The sequence below is a fragment of the Oncorhynchus keta genome, unplaced genomic scaffold, assembly GCF_023373465.1.
Source record: "Oncorhynchus keta strain PuntledgeMale-10-30-2019 unplaced genomic scaffold, Oket_V2 Un_contig_19_pilon_pilon, whole genome shotgun sequence".
NCBI lineage: Eukaryota > Metazoa > Chordata > Actinopteri > Salmoniformes > Salmonidae > Oncorhynchus > Oncorhynchus keta.
This window is the reverse complement of record NW_026281771.1, coordinates 16,748-39,262: the sequence shown is the minus strand read 5'-3', so window position 1 is coordinate 39,262 and position 22,515 is coordinate 16,748. Positions and strand designations below refer to the sequence as shown.

Sequence of the window (22,515 nt, the reverse complement as noted above, 5' to 3'; positions counted from 1 at the left end):
ACCTGTGACTCAGTACAGTTAGAGTCGGTGCAGAATGGAGGTTGAGCAGCCATCACTTAGCTGTTCAACAGTCTCATTGCTTGGAGATAGAAGCTGTCTCTGAGCCTGTTTGTCCGAGCTGATGCACCGGTGCCATTTTCCAGGGGTAGCGGAGTGAACAGCCCATGGCTGGGGTGGCTGACATCTTTGGCAATTGTCAGGTCCTTACCCAGATCAGGTAAAGTAGCCCAAGGTGAATGTAGTTACTGTACCACAAACACATCTTCTGTTGGAAAACGTCCATAGCACAACTGAGTTACACGAGTGAGTGAGTGAGTGAGTGAGTGAGTGAGTGAGTGAGTGAGTGAGTGAGTGAGTGAGTGAGTGAGACAAGGAGAGACAGAAAAAAAGTGAGGGTGGAGAGAGAGGGACTCCGACTGGGCCCCCAGGGTGGTCCACAGGAAGTGGCAGGGCAGGGGTGGAGGAGGGAGACAAGGAGGGGTGAGGATTATGAGGGTGGGGATGGAGGAAGAAATAAAGGGGAGGGAAGTGGGTGATCAGACACAGATGCTATTTGTGATTACAGTGTGTAGCATTCATCATCCTCTCCCATGATGCTTGTTATCCATCCAAGATCCACTGTCACCATAACTGATTGAATGAGATGGGTAATGGAGAGGAGAGGGGAGGGGATGTGTGTGGGGCGGCGCACGAGGTGGTGGGATGCAGACAGTAAAGCAGCCATTCTATCTCGAGCTCTCCCAGCATCAGCACCACGGAATTACGATCAATCTCTGTCTGCTTCTGAAACGGAGAAGAGTATCGGTTTCAAACCTGCAGGGCGAAATCTAGACAAGGCAACACGGATTTCAGTGTCGAAAGGGGAAGTTGGAAGGCAAATAACAGGTGCGCAAACAATCCACAGGTTTGTAGCAATTCGAATGCCATTTTTTCAACACCAGTCAATTTTGTTTCATAATTCATTATTCTCAATAAACTACAATTGTTATTATTTCCCTTCTCTATGAAAATGTAAGACCGAGCTGGTGTCGGAATTGTTCATGATAAAATTAGGCTTGAGACATCGTTTCTGGAGGACAGATGTGATGTGTGCTGCCAACAGGTGTGGTAGACTAGATTTAACCTAGTCGGAAACACCAAGGCTTCTAACGAGAAATACCTGGCTCTTGTTGTCCATAATCATTGTCATGCATGTAAAAGGGAATTGGAATACATGTTAAAGTGATGCTCCAGAACTTATGTATATATTTCAGCCAGTACTTTTGAATGTAGTGCTCCCTAGCCTAAACGGGTCCCAGTTTTGTGTGTAATACCTCATCCAATTGTGTACGAAGTCATCCATTTCGTATGATACGTTTACGTCCAATTCATGATATGTTACGAATCCAATTTGTATGGTATGTTACGAATCCAATTCGTATGATATGTTACAAAGTTGCTGTGATTAAGATCCCAGACTGGGTCTATAAACGACATTAACCTGCCGGGTCTGTCAAAAGAAAGAGAATGGTGGGAGGTGGCATTTCTGCAAAACCCAAACCTCCTCCTCCTTCCCATCGTAACGCCACCGGTTACCGAGATAGAAGTTCTAGAAGTTCTTCACGGCACTGACTGCACTGCCCGGTTTGACATTTCCACAGCTGTTGCTGTGTCATTTTGGACACCATGGACGCGCTAATAAAGGGGTTCTCGAAAGCCAAGGATGGGGTCGTGGCTGCAGCGGAGAAGACAAAGCAGGGAGTAACTGGGGCGGCTGAGATGACAAAAGGTGGCGTTATCTTTGTCGGTAGGTCTTGACAATTGTAGCCGACCTGCTCTTTCCTTTAACTTGCTTTTAAATCATTGCTGAGATGTCGAATGCTATAAGTGTTGCTGAGATGAGATGTTGAGATGTTGAATATTAGAAATGATGTACGAGCATGGTTAATCAGACTATGTAAAGAGATCATTTTATTTAATGACAGTGGTCCCATTGACATCAATGGGATGTTAAATATTTGTCACCCGTCCTTCACGTTTTTGTTCTTTTTCATAGGCAACAAAACAAAGGATGGAGTCACAACAGGTAGTCTACATGTCACCATTACCAACATTACTCAGTTGAGTACAGGCTTAACTGAATTACAGCAGAGACAGAATACGATATGGAATTGTATTGAATAGTTGGGGTAGGCCTTGTCTCCGAGGAATGGTCCTTAGAACGGGGTTCCGATAATGGGCCTTCAGGTTATTATGCTGGTGGTGGTGGGGAGCTGGAAGGTCGTTGGAAGACTGTTGCTGCACAACATCAAGTCAGAGACAAGGGGTAGGTTGACAAATACGCCCTAGATTTATACCTATTGGTTGACAGAAAAGGAAGTGATTATTGCACAAGTGACCCCATAGGTTAATCAGCAAGCGTGGTGGAATTGCCTTAGTGTGCAATACTCATTGGATTAAGTTAATAGGTGAATGACAGAGCTTTCCACACCTGGATTGTGTAACATTGGCCATTATTATTTTCAAAATTCTCCAAACTCTGTCAAATTGATTGCTGATCATTGCTAGACAACCGTTCTCAAGTCTTGCCATAGATTTTCCTGTAAATTTAAGTCAAAATTGTAACTCAGCCACTCAGGATCATTCACTGTCTTTTTGGTAAGCAAATCCAGTATAGATTTGGCTTTGTGTTTTAGGTTATTGTCCTGCTGAAAGGGGAATTCATCTCCCAGTGCCTGGTGGAAAGCACACTGAACTAGGTTTTCCTCTTGGATTTTGCTTGTGCTTAGCTCCATTCCATTTCTTTTTTATCCTGAAAAACTCCCCAGTCCTAAACAAGCATACCCATAACATGATGCAGCCACCACTTTGCTGGTATATTCGAAGAGTGGTACTCAGTAATGTGTTGTATTGGATTTGCCCCAAACATAACACTTTGTATTCAGGACAAAAAGTTAATTGCTTTGCCACATTTTTTGTAGTATTACTTTAATGCCTTGTTAATTAAAAACAGGATGCATGTTTTGGAATATTTTTATTCTGTACAGACTTACTTCTTTTCACTCTGTCAGTTAGGTTAGTATTGTGGAGTAACCACGACGTTGTAATAAACTAAAGTAATAAAAAAAAGTAACACAATAAAATAGGATTAGGGTTAGGGTTAACAAGTTGACCATTTCTTCTTTAAATCAGACAGAATTCCACCTGGGGACTGGGAATGGTAGCTTGTTTTTCAGAAATGACTGTCAAAGCAACAAAATAACTAGGGCTTTACAACGAAGGTGAAACTTGGAGAAATGTTAAGATTAAGTGGGTTAAAATCTATCTAGATGTGACCACCACATATGTTCTCCCTCTCCTGGTAGTTGCAGGTAAAACAGTGTCTGGCGTTTCCCAGGTGGGCGGAGCCATGGTAACAGGTGTGACAGCAGTGGCTCACAAGACTGTGGAGGGGGCGGGGAATATTGCTGCTGCGACTGGATTGGTCAAGAAAGACACAGCCAAACAGGTGAGAACCTGAGATACCTGACCCATACTCCTACCTTGTTCAATATTTGATACCATCACTTACACAAACACTTTACAGCTCTCTATCTCTTGGTTTTAGCTCTGCCTCTCTCTCACACAACATTTAAATTGAGATGAATGACAAACAAGTGGGGGTTACTTTTTATTCTTATACACATATACAGTGCATTCTGAAACTTTTCAGACCCCTTGACTTTTTCCACATTTTGTTACGTTACAGCCTTATTGTAATAATCCCCTCAATCAACACACAATACCCCACACACAATACCCCGCTATGACAAAGCAAAAAACGTATATATATATATATATATATATATATATATATATATATATATATATAGTTTTTTTTGCAAAAATAATCATTACCAAAATGCAATATCATATTTACATATGTATTCAGACCCTTCACTCAGTACTTTGTTGAAGCACCTTTGGCAGCAATTACAGCCTTGAGTCTTCTTGGCTACAAGCTTGGTACACCTGTTTTTGGGGTGTTTCTCCCATTTTTCTCTGCAGATCCTCTCAGGCTCTGTCAGGTTGGATGGGGAGCGTTGCTGCACGGCAATTTTCAGGTCTCTCCAGAGGTGTTAGATGGGTTCAAGTCTGGGCTCTGGCTGGGCCACTCAAGGACATTCAGAGACTTGTCCTGAAGCCACTCCTGCTTTGTCTTGGCCGTGTGCTTTCATTGTCCTGTTGAAAGGAGAAGCTTCACCCCAGTCTGAGGTCCTGAGGGCTCTGGAGCAGGTTTTCATCAAGGATCTCTTTGAATTTTGCTCCGTTCATCTTTCCCTTGATCGTGACTAGTATCCCAGCCCCTGCTGCTGAAACCACCCCACAGCATGATGCTACCACATGCTTCACCGTAGGGATTGTGCCAGGTGTCCTCCAGACGTGACGCTTGGTATTTAGGCCAAAGAGTTCAATCTTGGTTTAATCAGACCAAAGAATCTCGTTTCTCATGGTCTCAGAGTCTTTAGGTGCCTTTTGGAAACTCCAATTGAGCTGTCATGAAGAGTGGCTTACATCTGGTCACTCTACCATAAATGCCTGATTGGTGGAGTGCTGCAGAAATGGTTGTCCTTCAAGAAAGTTCTCCCAACTGGTGCTCTGTCAGAGTGACCATCGGGTTCTTGGTCACCTCCCTGACCAAGGCCCTACTCCCCCAATTGCTCAATTTGGCCAGATCTAGGAAGAGTCTTGATGGTTTCAAACTTCTTCCATTTAAGAATGATGGAGGCCACTGTGTTCTTGTGGTTTTGCACATGCACTGTCAACTGTGGGACCTTACAAAGACAGGTGTGTCTTTCAAAATCATGTCCAATCAATTGAATTTACCACAAGTGGACTCCAATCAAGTTGTAGAAAAATCTCAAGGATGATCAATGGAAACAGGATTAACCTGAGCTCAATTTCTATTCTCATAGCAAAGGGTCTGAATATTTATATAAATAAGGTATTTCTGTAGTTAATTTTTAATACATTTATAAAAACCTGTTTTTGCTTTGTCATTGTGGTGTGTTGTGTGTAGATTGATGAGGGAAAAATAATCATTTTTATCAATTTTAGAATAAGGCTGTAACGTTACAAAATGTGCAAAAAGTCAAGAGGTCTGAATACTTTCCGAATGTACTGTACGAGAGAACAGAAGCAACCTTTGCTATTCATTTTAGTCTTGATACCGACATTTCATCAGAACCTATTGCCATCTGAATGCTGTCCTTTCAGCACAGCATTTTTCAACCATTTTATATGTGACAGCTAATTCACTTCTCTTTCCCCCCCCCCCTGTCAAATGAAGCCTGACCTTGAGTCCTCTGGCTTGTTGCTTTTTCCTTTCTTATCCTCTTCCTCCGGCGTTCTTAGTTCTCTGTCATAAAAAGCAGGATGGATTCTCACTTGTCTGTCTGAAGGCCTGTTTATATAAAGGCAGAGAAAGATCCAGACAGACAGACAATTTGCAGCCCTGATGGTCTCTGAAGATGACAAATGGATTGTCTCTCTTTCAAAACAAAACTAAACAGAATCGTGGACATATTAAAGTAAAGCTTGCCTGCAATGCTGGCCTTGTAATAGTAGTGATGATTAATCATCAAACCAACAGCAAAGCAACAGGGTTTCTTCAGTCTGCCCTTCCATGTTCTTCCAATTAATGGGACAATCTGCAATATGTACAGCTGTTCAAATGGTCAATTCAATGAATGACAAAACACCCATTGATGCTTGAGGGAAAAAACTTGCCTCAAGAGTTTAGTAGAACTGAACTCAATCTATGCATTTGAGAATGGTTGCATTTCTCCAGCCCCATCCATCAGCTTTATAGCAAAAGACGTGGAGGGGCTGCCATTTGTATGAAAAACAAATGACAGATTGTTGCTTTAACAGTGTTAATCTGCCAGGTGAATTAGCCACCCCAAAGCACCCTGCTGACGTCACAGGTACACAGCAATCATTGCATTCATTATCTGTATATTGTCCTTACACACACACACACACACACACTGGCATTATTATTAGAAAAAAATCTACGATATCAATCAGAGAGAAAACCTCACTAATTAGGACAATAACTTTAGCTGCCTTCCTCCTTTGCCTGTGTTCGTTTATGACTAGATTAATAAATTGTTACATGACACACACACATCCGCACACACAGAGGTTAATAAAGTGTTAAATGGGACATAATTCTAGAGGGATTATACAATTAGGGTGTGGTTATGCTACTGAGAGGAAGTTATAAACAAATAGAATCTCCCTGGGCAGAGAAGAGAACAGTGTACTGCTCAATTGAAGGTTTGTTGAGGAGCTCCTACTGTATGTAGATTTTAGAAGAGGACTGACCACCCCTCATAGCCTGGTTCCTCTCTAGGTTTCTTCCTAGGTTTTGCCCTTTCTAGGGAGTTTTTCCTAGCCACCGTGCTTCTACACCTGCATTGCTTGCTGTTTGGGGTTTTAGGCTGGGTTTCTGTACAGCACTTTGAGATATCAGCTGATGTACGAAGGGCTATATAAATACATTTGATTTGATGTAGGATTTAGAATTTAATGACTGACTGTTAACGTAAATGTTAAACAAATTGAGTAGGTGCCCAGTGTTCACACAAGATTTGGTTCTGGGTTCCAAGATCAAGAACTTCAGAACAATAATTACCGACACACACCCAGAATTGCTACTGATGAATAAGATAAAAGTAGTGGAAATTTTTGCTGCTAAAGGAATAAATATTTTGGTCTGGACAGGAGGCAATGCCTTGGAACCACTCTGGTAATCCGAGTAAGGTCTTCAGCATTATCTTTCAGCCAATTACAATCTTTGTTTTTCTCTGTTAATCGCCTGTGTGTCGACACGATCCCCTGTCCATTTGATTTGTTTTTAAAGACGTTTGATTGTGGCATTTCCTGTGGCCATTGATTGGCTACCTAGCGGTTTATCTCCAAACCCTGTCTAATGCCTAATCCGTCCTCTGTGTAACACCTTAACGTGTCCTCCGAGTTTGACAGAAGAAACACAGAAATACAGAAACTAAGTCCCAAATGGCACCCTAATTCCCTACATGGGTGCTGTTCAAAAGTAGTGCACTACATATATAAGGAATAGGGTGCCATTTGGAACGAAGCCAGAGATGGTGCACAGAATTGGATTGATCTCATTTAGACAGAGCCTTAGTGCCTGTCTGTCCCTGCTTGAGTTCTGAGCCCCAGTCATTACAGTGTCATTGATATCGACCAAATTTAAAAGGAGCCCATCAAAGGAGCTTCTCTGCCTACGGGGCTCCGACCCAGGCGCAATCTCTCTTTACTTTTATCTCTCCATACCTCCTCTCTAAAGCAAGCATGGAACAGCAGGTTAGGGAGCAGAGTGATCAATCTACTTTCATCTGGTTGTCCACAGCAGCCAGCCAACTCTCATCAGTTAGTTAGACAGTGTGAGAGATGGGGTGTCTGATGACGAGGGAGGAAGAGCGAGGCTGCTGCCTGTTTGTTTGTTGAATGGAACACCCATCCACCCACACACAAACAACTAGCAGCGCTAGCAGCGATGCTCCGGCTGGTAAATGGATTTGGGCTGGTAAGACAGAACAGAGAGCACACCTCACCAGCTCCCGTAGACCGACTCATTGCACTCGTGTCACAGATGCTGTTCTGTTGTATGTTCGGTTGTTGAGCCACAAGACAAGAGGAACACAATCAAAATCTTGTTAATGTTTCATATGGGAAAGGCTAAATTAAAAGTGAAAAAATGTATGTATTACATAGTTACAAGTTAATACTTTACCTGGATAATATATTCCAGTTTTTATTTATCATTTGAAATAACTATATCATGGGGCTTCATGGGTTTGGGTTTCTTAAAATTATTAGCAGAATAGAAAATAGCACAGTAGAGACAGTATTTATTGGCCACGGTGGGTGTTGAGAGACACTGTGTGGTGTGCTTCTTTCTATGTATGTGTATGTGTGTGTGTGTGTGTGTGTGTGTGTGTGTGTGTGTGTGTGTGTGTGTGTGTGTGTGTGTGTGTGTGTGTGTGTGTGTGTGTGTGTGTGTGTGTGTGTGTGTGTGTGTGTGTGTGTGTGTGTGTGTGTGTGTGTGTGTGTGTGTGTTTCTGGCTGTGCTGCGTGAACAGATGGAGACGCAGTGGGCGGTGTTAAATGGAATGGCAGGAGGAGAGGGCACAAACACACACCTACACATACAGGAGAAGAGGGCACAAAAACACACCTACACACACACACATACAGGAGGAAGAGAGCATGGTAATTGCTCTAAGGTTGTCAGCTGGTAGCCATGTCACACACACACACACACACACACACACACACACACACACACACACACACACACACACACACACACACACACACACACACACACACACACACACACACACACTAGGAGATGAGTGGAGCTGTATGTGTCACCGGCCTGTATCTTATTAAAGGTCACAACAATGACAAGCACCAATAAATGCCTTGTATTGTAGCGCATGGGATCAAGAAGCAATTTAATCTAATAGGTTTGTTTCCCACAGCCTTCAATTGTTAGCACGCTTGTCTTGGAATACACTGAGTGTACAAAACATTAGGAACACCTTCCACCATCAGAACAGCCTCCGTTCGTCGAGGCATGGACACTACTAGGTATCGAAAGCTTTCCACAGGGATCCTGGTCCATGTTGAATCCAATGCTTCCCACAGTTATGTCAAGTTGGCTAAATGGCCATTGGGTGGTGGACCGTTCTTGATACACATGGGAAACTGTGCGTGAAAAACCCAGTAGAGATGCAGTTCTTGACACACTAAAACCGGTGAGTTTGGCACCTACTACCATACCCCATTCAAAGGTACTTAAATATGTTGTCTTGCCCATTCACCCTCTGAATGGCACACATACACAATCCATGTCTCAATTGTCTCAAGGCTTAAAAAGCCTTCTTTAACCTCTACAGGATTTCCCAGGACATAGACATGTCTTATATGGGCAGAAAGCTTACATTCCTGTTAATCTAACTGCAGTGTCCAATTTACAGTATCTATTACAGTTACAAAATACCATGCTATTGTTTGAGGAGAGTACACAACAACAAAAAACGTTTTTCATGGCAACTGGTTTGATACATTCAACTCTGAAGGTAAATAATGTACTTACATTCAGTAATCTTGCTCTGATTTGTCATCCTGAGGGTCCCAGAGAGAAAATGTAGCATAGTTTTGTTTAATAAAATCAATTTTTATATTCAAATGTAGGAACTGGGTTCTACAGTTTCGACCCCTGCTGTCTCTGACTCCACACACACCCCACCCAGCCATCGAGATGTGTGAAAGTTAGTGTGTAAGCTACTGATCCATCATGTATGACATTCCTAGGAGTGTGTAAACTTACATTTTACATTACCATATCATTGTTGTTTCTCTATAATTATTTACTTGAAAATGTATCAATTGACCAATTCGGTACATTTGGGCAGACTTGATAAAAAAATATTGTCCAGTATTGAAATGTGACTCAATCTGAAATGTTGCACGCACACACTGCTGCCATCTAGTGGCCAAAATCTAAATTGCACCTAAACTGCAATAATACACGATGGTCTTTGTCTTGGTGGAACAAAAGATGATGGAACAAATTCTTTTTTTTGAATTGTTTGTATTATCTTTTACCAGATCTAATGTGTCATATTCTCCTACATTAGTTCCACATTTCCTCAAACTTCAGTGTTTCCTTTCAAATGGTATCAAGAATATGCATATCCTTGCTTCATGTCCTGAGCTACAGGCAGTTAAATTGGGGTATGTCATTTTAGGCTAAATAAAAAAAAGAAGAAAAAAAAGTTTCTGATCCTCTCTATCATCTACACTGACTGAAGTGGATTTAACAGGTGACATCAATAAGGGATACTAGCGTTCACCTGGATTCATCTGGTCAGTCTATGTCATGGAAAGAGCAGGTGTTTCTAATGTTTTGTGTATACAGCAACCAACTAACAAAAGTGGTCATTGTCTACTGTGGATATTTCCAACACTTCCCCACTGTTGACCTGGTCAGTGAATGTGTGTTATTATTGCAGGATGAAGATGCTATGTCTAAAGACTCACCTATCAAGGAGTCAACAGTGGACCCAGAGGGTGGTGATACTGCTGCAGAGGTAGGATATTTACCTACTACTTACAACATCTTCTAGAGCAGTGGCTCCCAACCTTTTTTAAATGGTGGCGCACCTTGTTTTAAAAACAATCGAGATAAAACAGTCAGGATTAGGAAAAGTTTGGGGGCACACATGAGCATAGGGATGTGAAGAGGTCTTCACGGGTTCAAAAAGTTAGACACGTTCCCGAAATGGATCTATGGCTTTCCCACCCAACCCGATATGCATGAATATAACATTTATAAACTGAGACCCGTTCCGAATGGACCCGAGGGTAGTCAGACCCATTCCGAAAAGGCTTTTGGAAAACAGAACCAAACAGACCCATGACGGTTCGGATGAAAGAGACCCTTCCAGATCCGAGAGTAGAAAGAGAGAGAAAGAAACTTCCAACTGGGCACTGCCAGCGACATCAATAAACAGGTGATATTGGCCAAAAATTACACCGTTACTTATGTGTCCTTAAAACTGCCTATAAGAAATATCAAAACAACAATTTATTGTGTTTCGATGTTAAAAACTTTATAGACTATTGTTGTATTGGTTTTTACTGTCCTAAAACAATAATTGTCCACCTGATTTGAACGCTAAATGCATCAGGGCATTGTATGCATAGACAATTGAAGTCTGAAGTTTACATACAGTCGTGGCCAAAGGTTTTGAGAATGACGCAAATATTAATTTCCACAAAGTTTGCTGCCTCAGTGTCTTTAGATATTTTTGTCAGATGTTACTATGGAATACCGAAGTATAATTCCAAGCATTTCACAAGTGTAATAATTGAACCGCTCTCCTTGAAGTTCTTGATGATCCGATAAATGGTTGATTTAGGTGCAATCTTACTGGCAGCAATATCCTTGCCTGTGAAGCCCTTTTTGTGCAAATCAATGATGATGGCACGTGTTTCCTTGCATGTAACCATTGTTGACAGAGGAAGAACAATGATTCCAAGCACCACCCTCCTTTTGAAGCTTCCAGACTGTTATTTGAACTCAATCAGCATGACAGAGTGATCTCCAGCCTTGTCCTCGTCAACACTCACACCTGTGTTAACGAGAGAATAACGAACAAGATGTCAGCTGGTCCTTTTGTAGCAGGGCTGTTTTGGGGGGATTCAGTTCATTTGCATGGCAAAGAGGGACTTTGCAATTAATTTCAATTCATCTGATCACTCTTCATATCATTCTGGAGTATATGCAAATTGCCATCATACAAACTGAAGTAGCAGACTTTGTGAAAATTCATATTTGTGTCATTCTCAAAACTTTTGGCCACGACTATACACCTCAGCCAAATACATTCAACTCAGATTTTCACAATTACTGACATTTAATCCAAGTAAAAATTCCCTGCTTTAGGTCAGTTAGGATCACCACTTTATTTTAAGAATGTGAAATGTCAGAATAAGAGTAGAGAGAATGATTTATTTCAGCTTGTATTTCCTTCATCACATTCCCAGTGGGTCAGAAGTTTACATACACTCAATTAGTATTTGGTAGCATTGCCTTTAAATTGTTTAACTTGGGTCAAACGTTTTGGGTAGCCTTCAACAAGCTTCCCACAATAAGTTGGTGAATTTTGGCCTATTCCTCCTGACAGAGCTGGTGTAACTGAATCAGAGTTGAAGGACTCCTTTCTCCAACACGCTTTTTCAGTCTGCCCACACATTTTCTATGGGATTGAGGTCAGGGCTTTGTGATGGCCACTCCATTACCTTGACTTTGTTGTCCTGAAGTAATTTGCCACAACTTTGGAAGTATGCTTGGGGTCATTGTCCATTTGGAAGACCCATTTGCGACCAAGCTTTAACTTCCTGACTGATGTCTTGAGATGTTACTTCAATATATCCACATAATTTTCCAACCTCATGATGTCATCTATTTTGTGAAGTGCACCAGTCCTTCCTGCAGCAAAGCATCCCCACAACATGATGCTGCCACCCCCGTGCTCCACGGTTGGGATGGTGTTCTTCGGCATCCAAGCCTCACCCAATTTCCTCCAAACATAACGATGGTCATTATGGCCAAACAGTTCTAATTTTGTTTCATCAGACCAGAGGACATTTCTCCAAAAAGTACAACCTTTGTCCCCATGTGCAGCTGCAAACCGTAGTCTGGATTTTTTTATGGCGGTTTTAGAGCAGTGGCTTCTTCCTTGCTGAACGTTCTTTCAGGTTATGTCGTTTTACTGTGGATATAGATACTTTTGTACCTGTTTCCTCCAGCATCTTCACAAGGTCCTTTGCTGTTGTTCTGGGATTGACTTGCACTTTTCACACCAAAGTACCTTCATCTCTAGGAGACAGAACGTGTCTCCTTCCTGAGCGGTATGACGGCTGCGTGGTCCCATGGTGTTTATACTTGCGTACTACTGTTTGTACAGAAGAACATGGTACCTTCAGGCTTGCTCCCAAGATGAACCAGACTTGTGGAGGTCTACACATTTTTTTCTGAGGTCTTGGCTGATTTATTTTGATTTTCCCATGATGTCAAGCAAAGAGGCACTCAGTTTGAAGGTAGGCCTTGAAATACATCCACAGATACACCTCCAATTGACTCAAATTATGTAAATTAGCCAATCAGAAGCTTCTAAAGCCGTGACATCATTTTCTGGAATTTTCCAAGCTGTTTAAAGGCACAGTCAACTTAGTGTATGTACATTTCTGACCCACTGCAATTGTGACACAGTGAATTATAAGTGAAATAATCTGTCTGTAAACAATTGTTGGAATAATTACTTGTGTCATGCACAAAGTAGATGTCCTTACCGACTTGCCAAAACTATAGTTTGTTAAGAGGTTAAATTTCTGCCCGAAGACGTACCCAAATCTAACTGCCTGTAGCTCAGGCCCAAGACCAAGGATATGCATATTCTTGGTTTAATTTTAAAGAAAACACTCTGAATTTTGTGTAAATGTGAATTGAATGGAGGAGAATATAACACAATAGATCTGGTTTAGATAATACAATGAAAGAAAACATGTGTTTTTTCATTTTTATTGTTGTATCATCATCTTTAAAATGAACAAGACAAAACAAACATTCAGATAGGATGATGGGGACAATTTCAGTGAAAAACATAAGAGGGCAACAGTACTTGTGCAAAGTTTCAGAATGATAACTTCCAAAATGAGTGTGCTTACATGACATTTATCACGAAGTCACCCAGGTGTCCCACACAAGTAGCCCAAATGTACCCAAGTGGCCAAATTGGTGAAGTTATACATTTTGAATGGAATAACTATATACAAAATACCAAAATGGTATTCTAACACACCCCCCCCCAAAAAAAAAAATTTGAGAAAAAACATGAAGAAAATAATATATACATTTACAAAATAAAATGTTCAATATTTGGAAGACCCTCAGTCCTCTACACAATATCTACACAATATTGTGCTGCTGGTGCTAGGTGCCATAGCAGTCTCTTTCTGCTGTAAAGCAGAGGGTCACCAAGCATGTGGTTCACGTGATGGGGGACTTCATTTTGCAAAGAACACAGCGACACCTCCATGCTGTGCCCTTTTGGCCCTGAGGCACATCCATGCCTGCAGAAATACATTTGGGCAGATGAATACCACTTGTGGCAGGAGCTGGATGAACCAGCTTCAGTGGGGGACGGACACCTTGGCACTGGGGGCTCCTATTTAGAGTCAGTGTCACTGTGAAAGAAAATGTTCAGTTAGAATAGTTTCACATACAGTGGGGCAAAAAGTATTTTGTCAGCCACCAATTGTGCAAGTTCTCCCACTTAAAAGATTAGAGAGGCCTGTAATTTTCATAGGTACACTTCAACTATGACAGACAAAATGAGAAAAAAAATCCAGAGAATCACATTGCAGGATTTTTATGAATTTATTTGCAAATTATGGTGGAAAATAAGTATTTGGTCAATAACAAAAGTTGATCTCAATACTTTGTTAAATACCCTTTGTTGGCAATGACAGAGGTCAAACATTTTCTGTAAGACACAAGGTTTTCACACACTGTTGCTGGTATTTTGGCCCATTCCTCCATGCAGATCTCCTCTAGAGCAGTGATGTTTTGGGGCTGTTGCTGGGCAACACGGACTTTCAACTCCCTCCAAAGATTTTCTATGGGGTTGAGATCTGGAGACTGGCGAGGCCACTCCAGGACCTTGAAATGCTTCTTACGAAGCCACTCCTTTGTTGCCCGGGCGGTGTGTTTGGGATCATTGTCATGCTGAAAGACCCAGCCTCGTTTCATCTTCAATGCCCTTGCTGATGGAAGGAGGTTTTCACTCAAAATCTCACGATACATGGCCCCATTCATTCTTTCCTTTACACGGATCAGTCGTCCTGGTCCCTTTGCAGAATAACAGCCCCAAAGCATGATATTTTCACCCCCATGCTTCTTAGTAGGTATGGTGTTCTTTGGATGCAACTCAGCATTCTTTGTCCTCCAAACACGACGAGTTGAGATTTTCCCAAAAAGTTATATTTTGGTTTCATCTGACCATATGACATTCTTCCAATCTTCTATTGGATCATCCGAATGCTCTATAGCAAACTTCAGACGTGCCTGGACATGTACTGGCTTAAGCAGGGGGACACGCCTGGCACTGCAGGATTTGAGTCCCTGGCGGCGTAGTGTGTTACTGATGGTAGGCTTTGTTGCTTTGGTCCCAGCACTCTGCAGGTCATTCACTAGGTCCCCCCGTGTGGTTCTTGGATTTTTGCTCACCGTTCTTGTGATCATTTTGAACCCACTGGGTGAGATCTTGCGTGGAGCCCCAGATCGAGGGAGATTATCAGTGGTCTTGTATGTCTTCCATTTCCTAATAATTGCTCCCACAGTTGATTTCTTCAAACCAAGCTGCATTCCTATTGCAGATTCAGTCTTCCCAGCCTGGTGCATGTCTACAATTTTGTTTCTGGTGTCCTTTGACAGCTCTTTGGTCTTGGCCATAGTGGTGTTTGGAGTGTGACTGTTTGAGGTTGTGGACAGGTGTATTCTATACTGATAACAAGTTCAAACAGGTGCCATTAATACAGGTAACGAGTGGAGGACAGAGGCGCCTCTTAAAGAAGAAGTTACAGGTCTGTGAGAGCCAGAAATCTTTCTTGTTTGTAGGTGACCAAATACTTATTTTCCACCATAATTTGCAAAATAATTAATTAAAAATTGAAAAATGTGATTTTCTTAACTTTTTCTCATTTTGCCTGTCATAGTTGAAGTGTACCTATGATGAAAATTACAGGCCTCTCTCATCTTTTTAAATGGGAGAACTTGCACAATTGGTGGCTGACTAAATACTTTTTTTGCTCCACTGTATGAGCCCTGTATCAACAGGTATAATAAACAGATAGAGTACAGGGAACATAAGGTTTAATATATTATTATAGACCTGCTAGATCTACTGTCTCATTTATATTATGACAGACCAGCTAGATCTACTGTCTATTTTATATTATGACATTTCAGCTAGATCTACTGTCTCTATTATATTATGACAGACCAGCTAGATCTACTGTCTTTATTATATTACAACAGACCAGCTGTATCTACCGTCTCTATTTCACTTTGGCCATTATTGTGGGCCTGCCCTCCCTTCAACAGCCTCAAATAGGCTATTTCATGTGGGCGTGGGGTGGGGCGGCAGACACACGCATCTCACATTTCATTACATTACATTTTTATATATTGCTACTAAAATAAAAAAAATCACAAATAATATTTTATATTATTCATTTCAAACAATGGTATTAGGGTGAGAAGAACTTACCAGTCCAAAACAATGTCCTCTATGTTCAAAAAATATTCCTCCATTTGGGAATCGCTAAATGAATCGTCGTCCAACAATCTCTGTCTCACTTTCCCGATCAATTTCTTCTAAAATTGTGTGTACATCTGTATATCTAGACTTAGATTTAGCTTTCCCTGACTTAGTCGCCATACTGATTGATTTATAAACAGCTGAAGATGTGCTTTACCAAAACAATGCTGTGCGTAACATGCGTGGCTCCTTCCGGTATGAATCTTCAATGGCGAATGAACCTCTTTACGCCGGAGTTTACTACATGGGTTGGTCTTCCAACACATAAACATTACATATTGCCGTTTACCTCAGCTCATTGGCTATCTACCCAGCTAGATTTCAAGACGATCAGTGGCCATTGGGTTAAAATACAGTCAATCAACGAAACAGCGGTCATATCATTGGTGCACAATGATGTCATTACTTGTTGTCTTCAAATCGGTTTCTTTCAGTCAATACGTCCCGCGAAATGACCCATCAGGTTTGGTTGTGTTACAAACAAACCAGTTGATTGTAATGAAACCAAACATGACTGGAAAAGTCACGTTTAGTGTGTGCATTTACATTGAATGTGTCGTCGAAAATGGAATGAGACGGAATTCAAGACACAAGCGGTTCACAAAATGTTTCGTGTTAGGCTATAAAAATGGATTTTGTCAAACAAAAGACCATTCATTGTGTAACAATGAGCATTGGGATTGCAAACAGAGGAAGATCGTCAAAGGTAAACAATTTGTGATGTTGTTACGCCTGTGCTGGTTGAAATAGTTTTTTTATGGGGCTTTGTTCTCAGATAATCGCATCGTATTCTTTCGCAGTAAATCCTTTTTAAATCTGACAACGCAGTTGGATTAGCAATATTCTAGGCTCTCGACCCATGTGAGACACTTGTATTTTCATGAATGTTTAATATGACTATTTATGTAGCGATCACTGTATGTTGTCGAATTTAATCCCGCTAACGGGTTCGGTGCGCAGAGAGGTTAACAAAAATGTGTGGTGTGGTTGAATTTTTTTTTTTTTATGACTTCAACATAAGTGTATGTAAACTTACGACTTCAACTGTACATACATCCGTGGCAATTACATATTAGTTTCGACCCAGATCCAAGGCAAAAGTCTGAATTTAGGACACGGACACGTTCGAATTTAGGATCTGTTGGATTCGTGAAGACCTCTAGTGTGAACGTTTAAACGTTAAAATATTGAAAACGATATTGGGTCCCAATATGTCTGTTTTTATTAACAACTTTGAAATTGTGCAGTCATCACAAAACTACCACTAGCAGGACCCAATCATCATTATAAAGGGGGAAATCAAATTAAATACCTCACGCAACAATGCTGTAACCGTAGTAGAAGGACTTGCTCTGGTAGACTAACTTATTGCTAGTTATTTATCACCTCACCTGAATACATACTACCTGTTTAAACTGCATCAAACCAAGAGAAGCCTTCCTAATGTTTAGCTAGGCTAAACTGTGCGCTTTCCCCAAAATACTACAGTAAATAACAACAACAACTCTAGAAATCTGTGTCAGAGGCTCTAGTCAAGGGCTCACCAAACCTGTTCCTTGAGAGCTATCATCCTGTAGGTTTTCACTCCAACCCTGACATGCAGACCTAACCGCACGCACGCATGCGTCTGCGTGCACCATTGCACACAAGTTGATTTTGTTCACCCACACCAGATGCGATCAGGACACGCAGGTTGAAATATTAAAACAAACTCTGATCCAATGATATTAGTTTGGGAGAGGTCAAAAGCATTAAACATTTATGGCAATTTAGCTAACTAGCTTACTGTTGCTAGCTAATTTGTCCTGGTGTACAAACATTGGGTTGCTCTTTACCTGAAATGCACAAGGTCCTCTACTCCGACAATTAATCCACAGATAAAACGGTAAACCAAATTTGTTTCTCGTCACCTCTTCTCCTTCAATCAGGCTACTTTTTCTTCTTTGGAATTTATATGGTGGTTGGCAACCAACTTTACTGCATTATTACAACTGACCGGAGTGTGGACCACAGATCATCTTTTTTTTCACCCACGTGGGTATATGCGCCAGCTAAGCAGATGTTCGTTGACACACGCGAGCAGTGTGGGTGCAATGATTGAATAACATGGACGTGATGCAAGCAGTGTGGTCAGCATGTAACCACCCTTTGATAAACTAAAGGGTTAGATAAAGCTGGGTTTAGAGCGAAAACCTTCGGGAGGGTAACTCTCCAGGAACAGGGTTCGAGAGCCCTGCTTTGATCTTTTGTGACAATAAAATCAATATTTCAGAGTCTCAAACTGAGTCATTTGCTAGGTTTCCATCCAATTTGCGACAGATTTTCATGCAAATATTCTAAAATCTTCATCAAAGATGCACATTTTCCCACCAGTGGTGTTTCCATCAAACTTACTTTTAGTGGATAAAAGGCTGTGCGTTATAACGCAACGTTAGTGCACATAGGGGATGAGAGTCACGTAGTGTGCATAGATTCCCAGGTACCGAATGAAAAATACCAATGAAAAAAATAAGTTCAATGGCATACCATCGCATTTTAAAATCGAATGATATTTTTGCCACAACAACTGTTTCGTTATATAGAAAATGTGCCCAATCTGGTCTTGGCACATGCGCTCTATCCAACAGTTCGCAGATACAATGCGGGTAGGCTACCTACATTATGAGATTAATATGGATAGGGGCGATATTATTTGTATTTGTCAAACGGCAGCTAAGCTTCGATCATCACGTCACTAGAATAAGACTCTAGATATTTATTGGAAAGGAGCATCAAGCTCATCACCTTGTACTTTCACCACCCCTTAAAGTTCATCATAATTTATTTAATCTGTAACCTAATAAACTGCATGCTTTCCCGAGTCTTAGTGGGAGGAACACACAACATATCATCGCATCACTCGGTTTCCACCGCGATTTCTCGCAGAATTAATTTAACAGACACAAAAAGACCCCACCATGTCGAATGAAGAAATGTTCTGAATCCGTTTATAAAATTGTAATGGCATTTCATGTTTCTGTCAGACCTGTCGTGACATTTTCACGAGTCAGGAAATTCATCCATGTGAAATGGTTGGATAGAAGCATGGTTAGTGCATCAGCAGTTAATGGTTTACTCCTCATCATCCTGTCACGGCTCTCGTTGATGGAAGGAGACCAAGGCACAGCGTGGTAGGCGTACATCGTATCTTTATCTTTATTCTGTCAGGCTACAAAAACTAAACGGAAAACAAGATCCCACAACCTAATGATGGGGAAAAGGGCTGCCTAAGTATGATCCCCAATCAGAGACAACGATAGACAGCTGCCTCTGATTGGGAACCACACTCGGCCAAAAACAAAGAAACAGAAGACATAGAATTTCCCACCCGAGTCACACCCTGACCTAACCAAACACAGAGAATAATAAGGATCTCTAAGGTTAGGGCGTGACACATCCTCCCCTTTTTAGATAGTCATCCTTTTACATGTTTCATTCATCAGATTGTTTTACATGGGTTTTTGTGTTAAATTGTTTATTTTTGCTGTTAAGATGGGTGAGGTTCCCATTTCCTCACAAGAAGTCCTTTGGGGTTCCATCCACCATCATCATGATCCATCAGCACTATGTATGTATATGATATGATTTGTGAATTCATCTTATTTTTAACATTATGTACAAATAGGGTAATACTTTACCTTAAGTTACCCTAATACCTATGTAACTACACATTAGGTGACCCTTGTATTTCATTTTTGCATTGTCTCTATGCATACTCACAGGACTCTAAACACTCACGCACACTGACACTCCAACACTCACACGTTTTTCCTGACTCTACAAACACGTACTGACATACAATAAAAATGGTCCACCACCCAAAGGACATCCAGCCAACTTGACACAACTGTGGGAAGTACTGGAGTCAACATGGGCTAGAATCCCTGTAAAGTGCTTGCGATACCTTGTAGAGGCCGTCATAGTAAATAAGAATTTGTTCTTAACTGACTTGCCTAGTTAAATAAAGGTTACTTAAAAAAAAAAAGAAATAGAGTCCATGCCCCGACACATTGAGGCTGTTCTGAGGGCAAAAGGAAGTGCAACTCAATATTAAGGTGTTCCTAATGTTTTTTACACTAATGTTTTGTACGCTGCTGTTGATCATATATCCTGATACCTAGTCACCTTACACCTACCTATACATGACTACCTCTATCACTTCAGTATTCCTGCACATTGTAAATATAGTATTGGAACTGACCCTGCATATAGCTTCTTACTTTCTGGTGCTCTTCTTATTTCTTATTTTTATTTATTGTGTGTTTTTGTTCTACCTTGTGTTATTTTTAGTGCTACGTTGATATTGATTACTGCATTGTTGTGTTTGGAGCTTGCAAAAAAGGCTTTCCACTGTACTTGTGCACGTGACATTAAAACTTGAAACGTGAAATATCTGTAGTGACATTGTATTAACATGTACTTACATAGTAACTGCTTTCTACATGGTAATAGAGTTTAGTGTTATCAGTTGTTATACAAGTGGGAAAATAATTTCATAATAATTCTAAAAGTAACCTCTCCCCCATCTGTACTTGCAGGAGGATTCCGATGGCTATTAGAAGTACAGCACTGTCAAGTGCCTCATCTGTAACAATCCAGAATCAACTATCAAAACATTCCACGTCACCCTGCCAAGTCCAGTTGTGCCTCGTTGTGTTCCTTAATGGAGTCTGTACCATGTGTGTGTGTATGACTCTGTGTGTGTATCTATTAGTGTGTGTGTAACGTGTGTATGGGTGTGTCTTAATGCTTAGTGGGTGTACGCCAGTGTGTGTGTGTGTGTGTGTGTGTGTGTGTGTGTGTGTGTGTGTGTGTGTGTGTGTGTGTGTGTGTGTGTGTGTGTGTGTGTGTGTGTGTGTGTGTGTGTGTGTGTGTGCGTCCGTGTGTGTCCTGGAGTCTCCGTCAGTCAGTCCTGAGTGGGGTCTATACGCCCATCTTCAGTAACTCCCTCCCACTCAGGCAGCCACCTGGACACAGAAGGGACTACCTTTATGTTCTGTCTATCTGTCTGTGGACTTTGAAGTAAATACAAATACTGTATACAGGACGGTGTCCGCCCACTCTGCTCCGAGGGTGGGAAAACGCATGTTTTTTTGGTGATGACATGTCACTTCCTTATGTTATAAAATAAATTAAACCAAGACAAATATGATTATTCATGTTCTGAATTGTTCAGTGGAGCCTTTCTCTAACATATCACTAATGATATCCAAGAAGTCGGATTTCCTAACCTAATACAGCCAATAATAAGCACCGCACTCTGACATAGCAAGTTTCTCGTAACAACTTGATGATTTTACATTTTTTTGGTGGTCGTCCTAAAACTAGTTTTTCCGCAGGTTGCAAAAAGCTAAATTATCATGGCAAGCTGACTTAAACGTAAAAGGCTTTGAAAATAAAAAGCTTGGTATACGCTCAGTGGTCTGTTGACATTTCACAGATGTACATTTGTTTTGTGAGAAAACCCCAAAAATGATAAAAGGAGAATATAACTCCAATAACTTTTGAACGGAGTATAATTGAGACATTTGGACCATCCTTCTATCTACACAATTAACATTATTTTTACCCATTGGTCAAAAGATGGGTTTTTGATTGGACACCCGAGATACAAACTCAGCAAAAAAGGCATGTCAAGCTACCTCTGGCAAGCACATGGAGGGCTGTGCGGCCCCCAAAGAAATGCCACCCCACACCATGACTGACCCACTGCCAAACCGGTCATGCTGGAGGATGTTGCAGGCAGCAGAACGTTCTCCACGGCGTCTCCAGACTCTGTCACGTCTGTCATGTGCTCAGTGTGAACCTGCTTTCATCTGTGAAGAGCACAGGGCGCCAGTGGCTAATTTGCCAATCTTGGTGTTCTCTGGCAAATGCCAAACGTCCTGCACGGTTTTGGGCTGTCATCACAACCCCCACCTGTGGACGTCGGGTCCTCATACCACCCTCATGGAGTCTGTTTCTGACCGTTTGAGCAGACACATGCACATTTGTGGCCTGCTGGAGGTCCTTTTGCAGGGCTCTGGCAGTGCTCCTCCTTGCACAAAGGCGGAGGTAGCAGTCCTGCTGCCGGGTTGTTGCCGTCCTACGGCCTCCTCCACGTCTCCTGATGTACTGGCCTGTCTCCTGGTAGCGCCTCCATGCTCTGGACACTACGCTGACAGACACAGCAAACCTTCTTGCCACAGCTCGCATTGATGTGCCATCCTGGATGAGCTGCACTACCTGAGCCTCTTGTAGACTCCGTCTCATGCTACCACTAGAGTGAAAGCACCGCCAGCATTCAAAAGTGACCAAAACATCAGCCAGGAAGCATAGGAACTGAGAAGTGGTCTGTGGTCCCCACCTGCAGAACCACTCCTTTATTGGGGTGTCTTGCTAATTGACTATAATTTCCACCTGTTGTCTATTCCATTTGCACAACAGCATGTGAAATTTATTGTCAAGCAGTGTTGCTTCCTAAGTGGACAGTTTGATTTCACAGAAGTGTGATTGACTTGGAGTTACATTGTGTTGTTTAAGTGTTCCC

At 41.5% G+C, this 22,515-nt stretch overlaps 1 protein-coding gene across 3 annotated transcripts; it reads left to right on the top strand.

The window, feature by feature from the left end:
* The first annotated feature begins 704 nt into the window (after positions 1-704).
* Positions 705-21,289, top strand: LOC118388032 (alpha-synuclein-like). Of its 3 annotated transcripts, XM_035776890.2 has the most exons (7): positions 705-885; positions 1,641-1,786; positions 2,036-2,065; positions 3,345-3,487; positions 10,074-10,151; positions 19,479-19,554; positions 20,525-21,284. In XM_035776890.2, coding segments are annotated over exons 2-7 (450 nt in total). In that variant the 5' UTR covers positions 705-885; positions 1,641-1,665; the 3' UTR covers positions 20,527-21,284. The 3 variants fall into 3 exon arrangements, with proteins under 3 accessions (XP_035632783.1, XP_052360594.1, XP_052360595.1); XM_052504634.1 differs by lacking the exon at positions 19,479-19,554 and having other exon boundaries at positions 705-904; positions 20,525-21,270; XM_052504635.1 differs by lacking the exon at positions 705-885 and having other exon boundaries at positions 1,649-1,786; positions 20,525-21,289.
* Positions 21,290-22,515: the final 1,226 nt, after the last annotated feature.

Coding starts and splice junctions, on each gene's coding strand:
- LOC118388032 (XM_052504635.1), top strand. CDS start 1,666: ATGGACGCGCTAATAAAGGGGTTCTCGAAAGCCAAGGATGGGGTCGTG. Junction 1,787..2,035: donor AGGTGGCGTTATCTTTGTCG/GTAGGTCTTGAC, acceptor TCTTTTTCATAG/GCAACAAAACAAAGGATGGA. Junction 10,152..19,478: donor GTGGTGATACTGCTGCAGAG/GTAGGATATTTA, acceptor TTTGCTGTTAAG/ATGGGTGAGGTTCCCATTTC.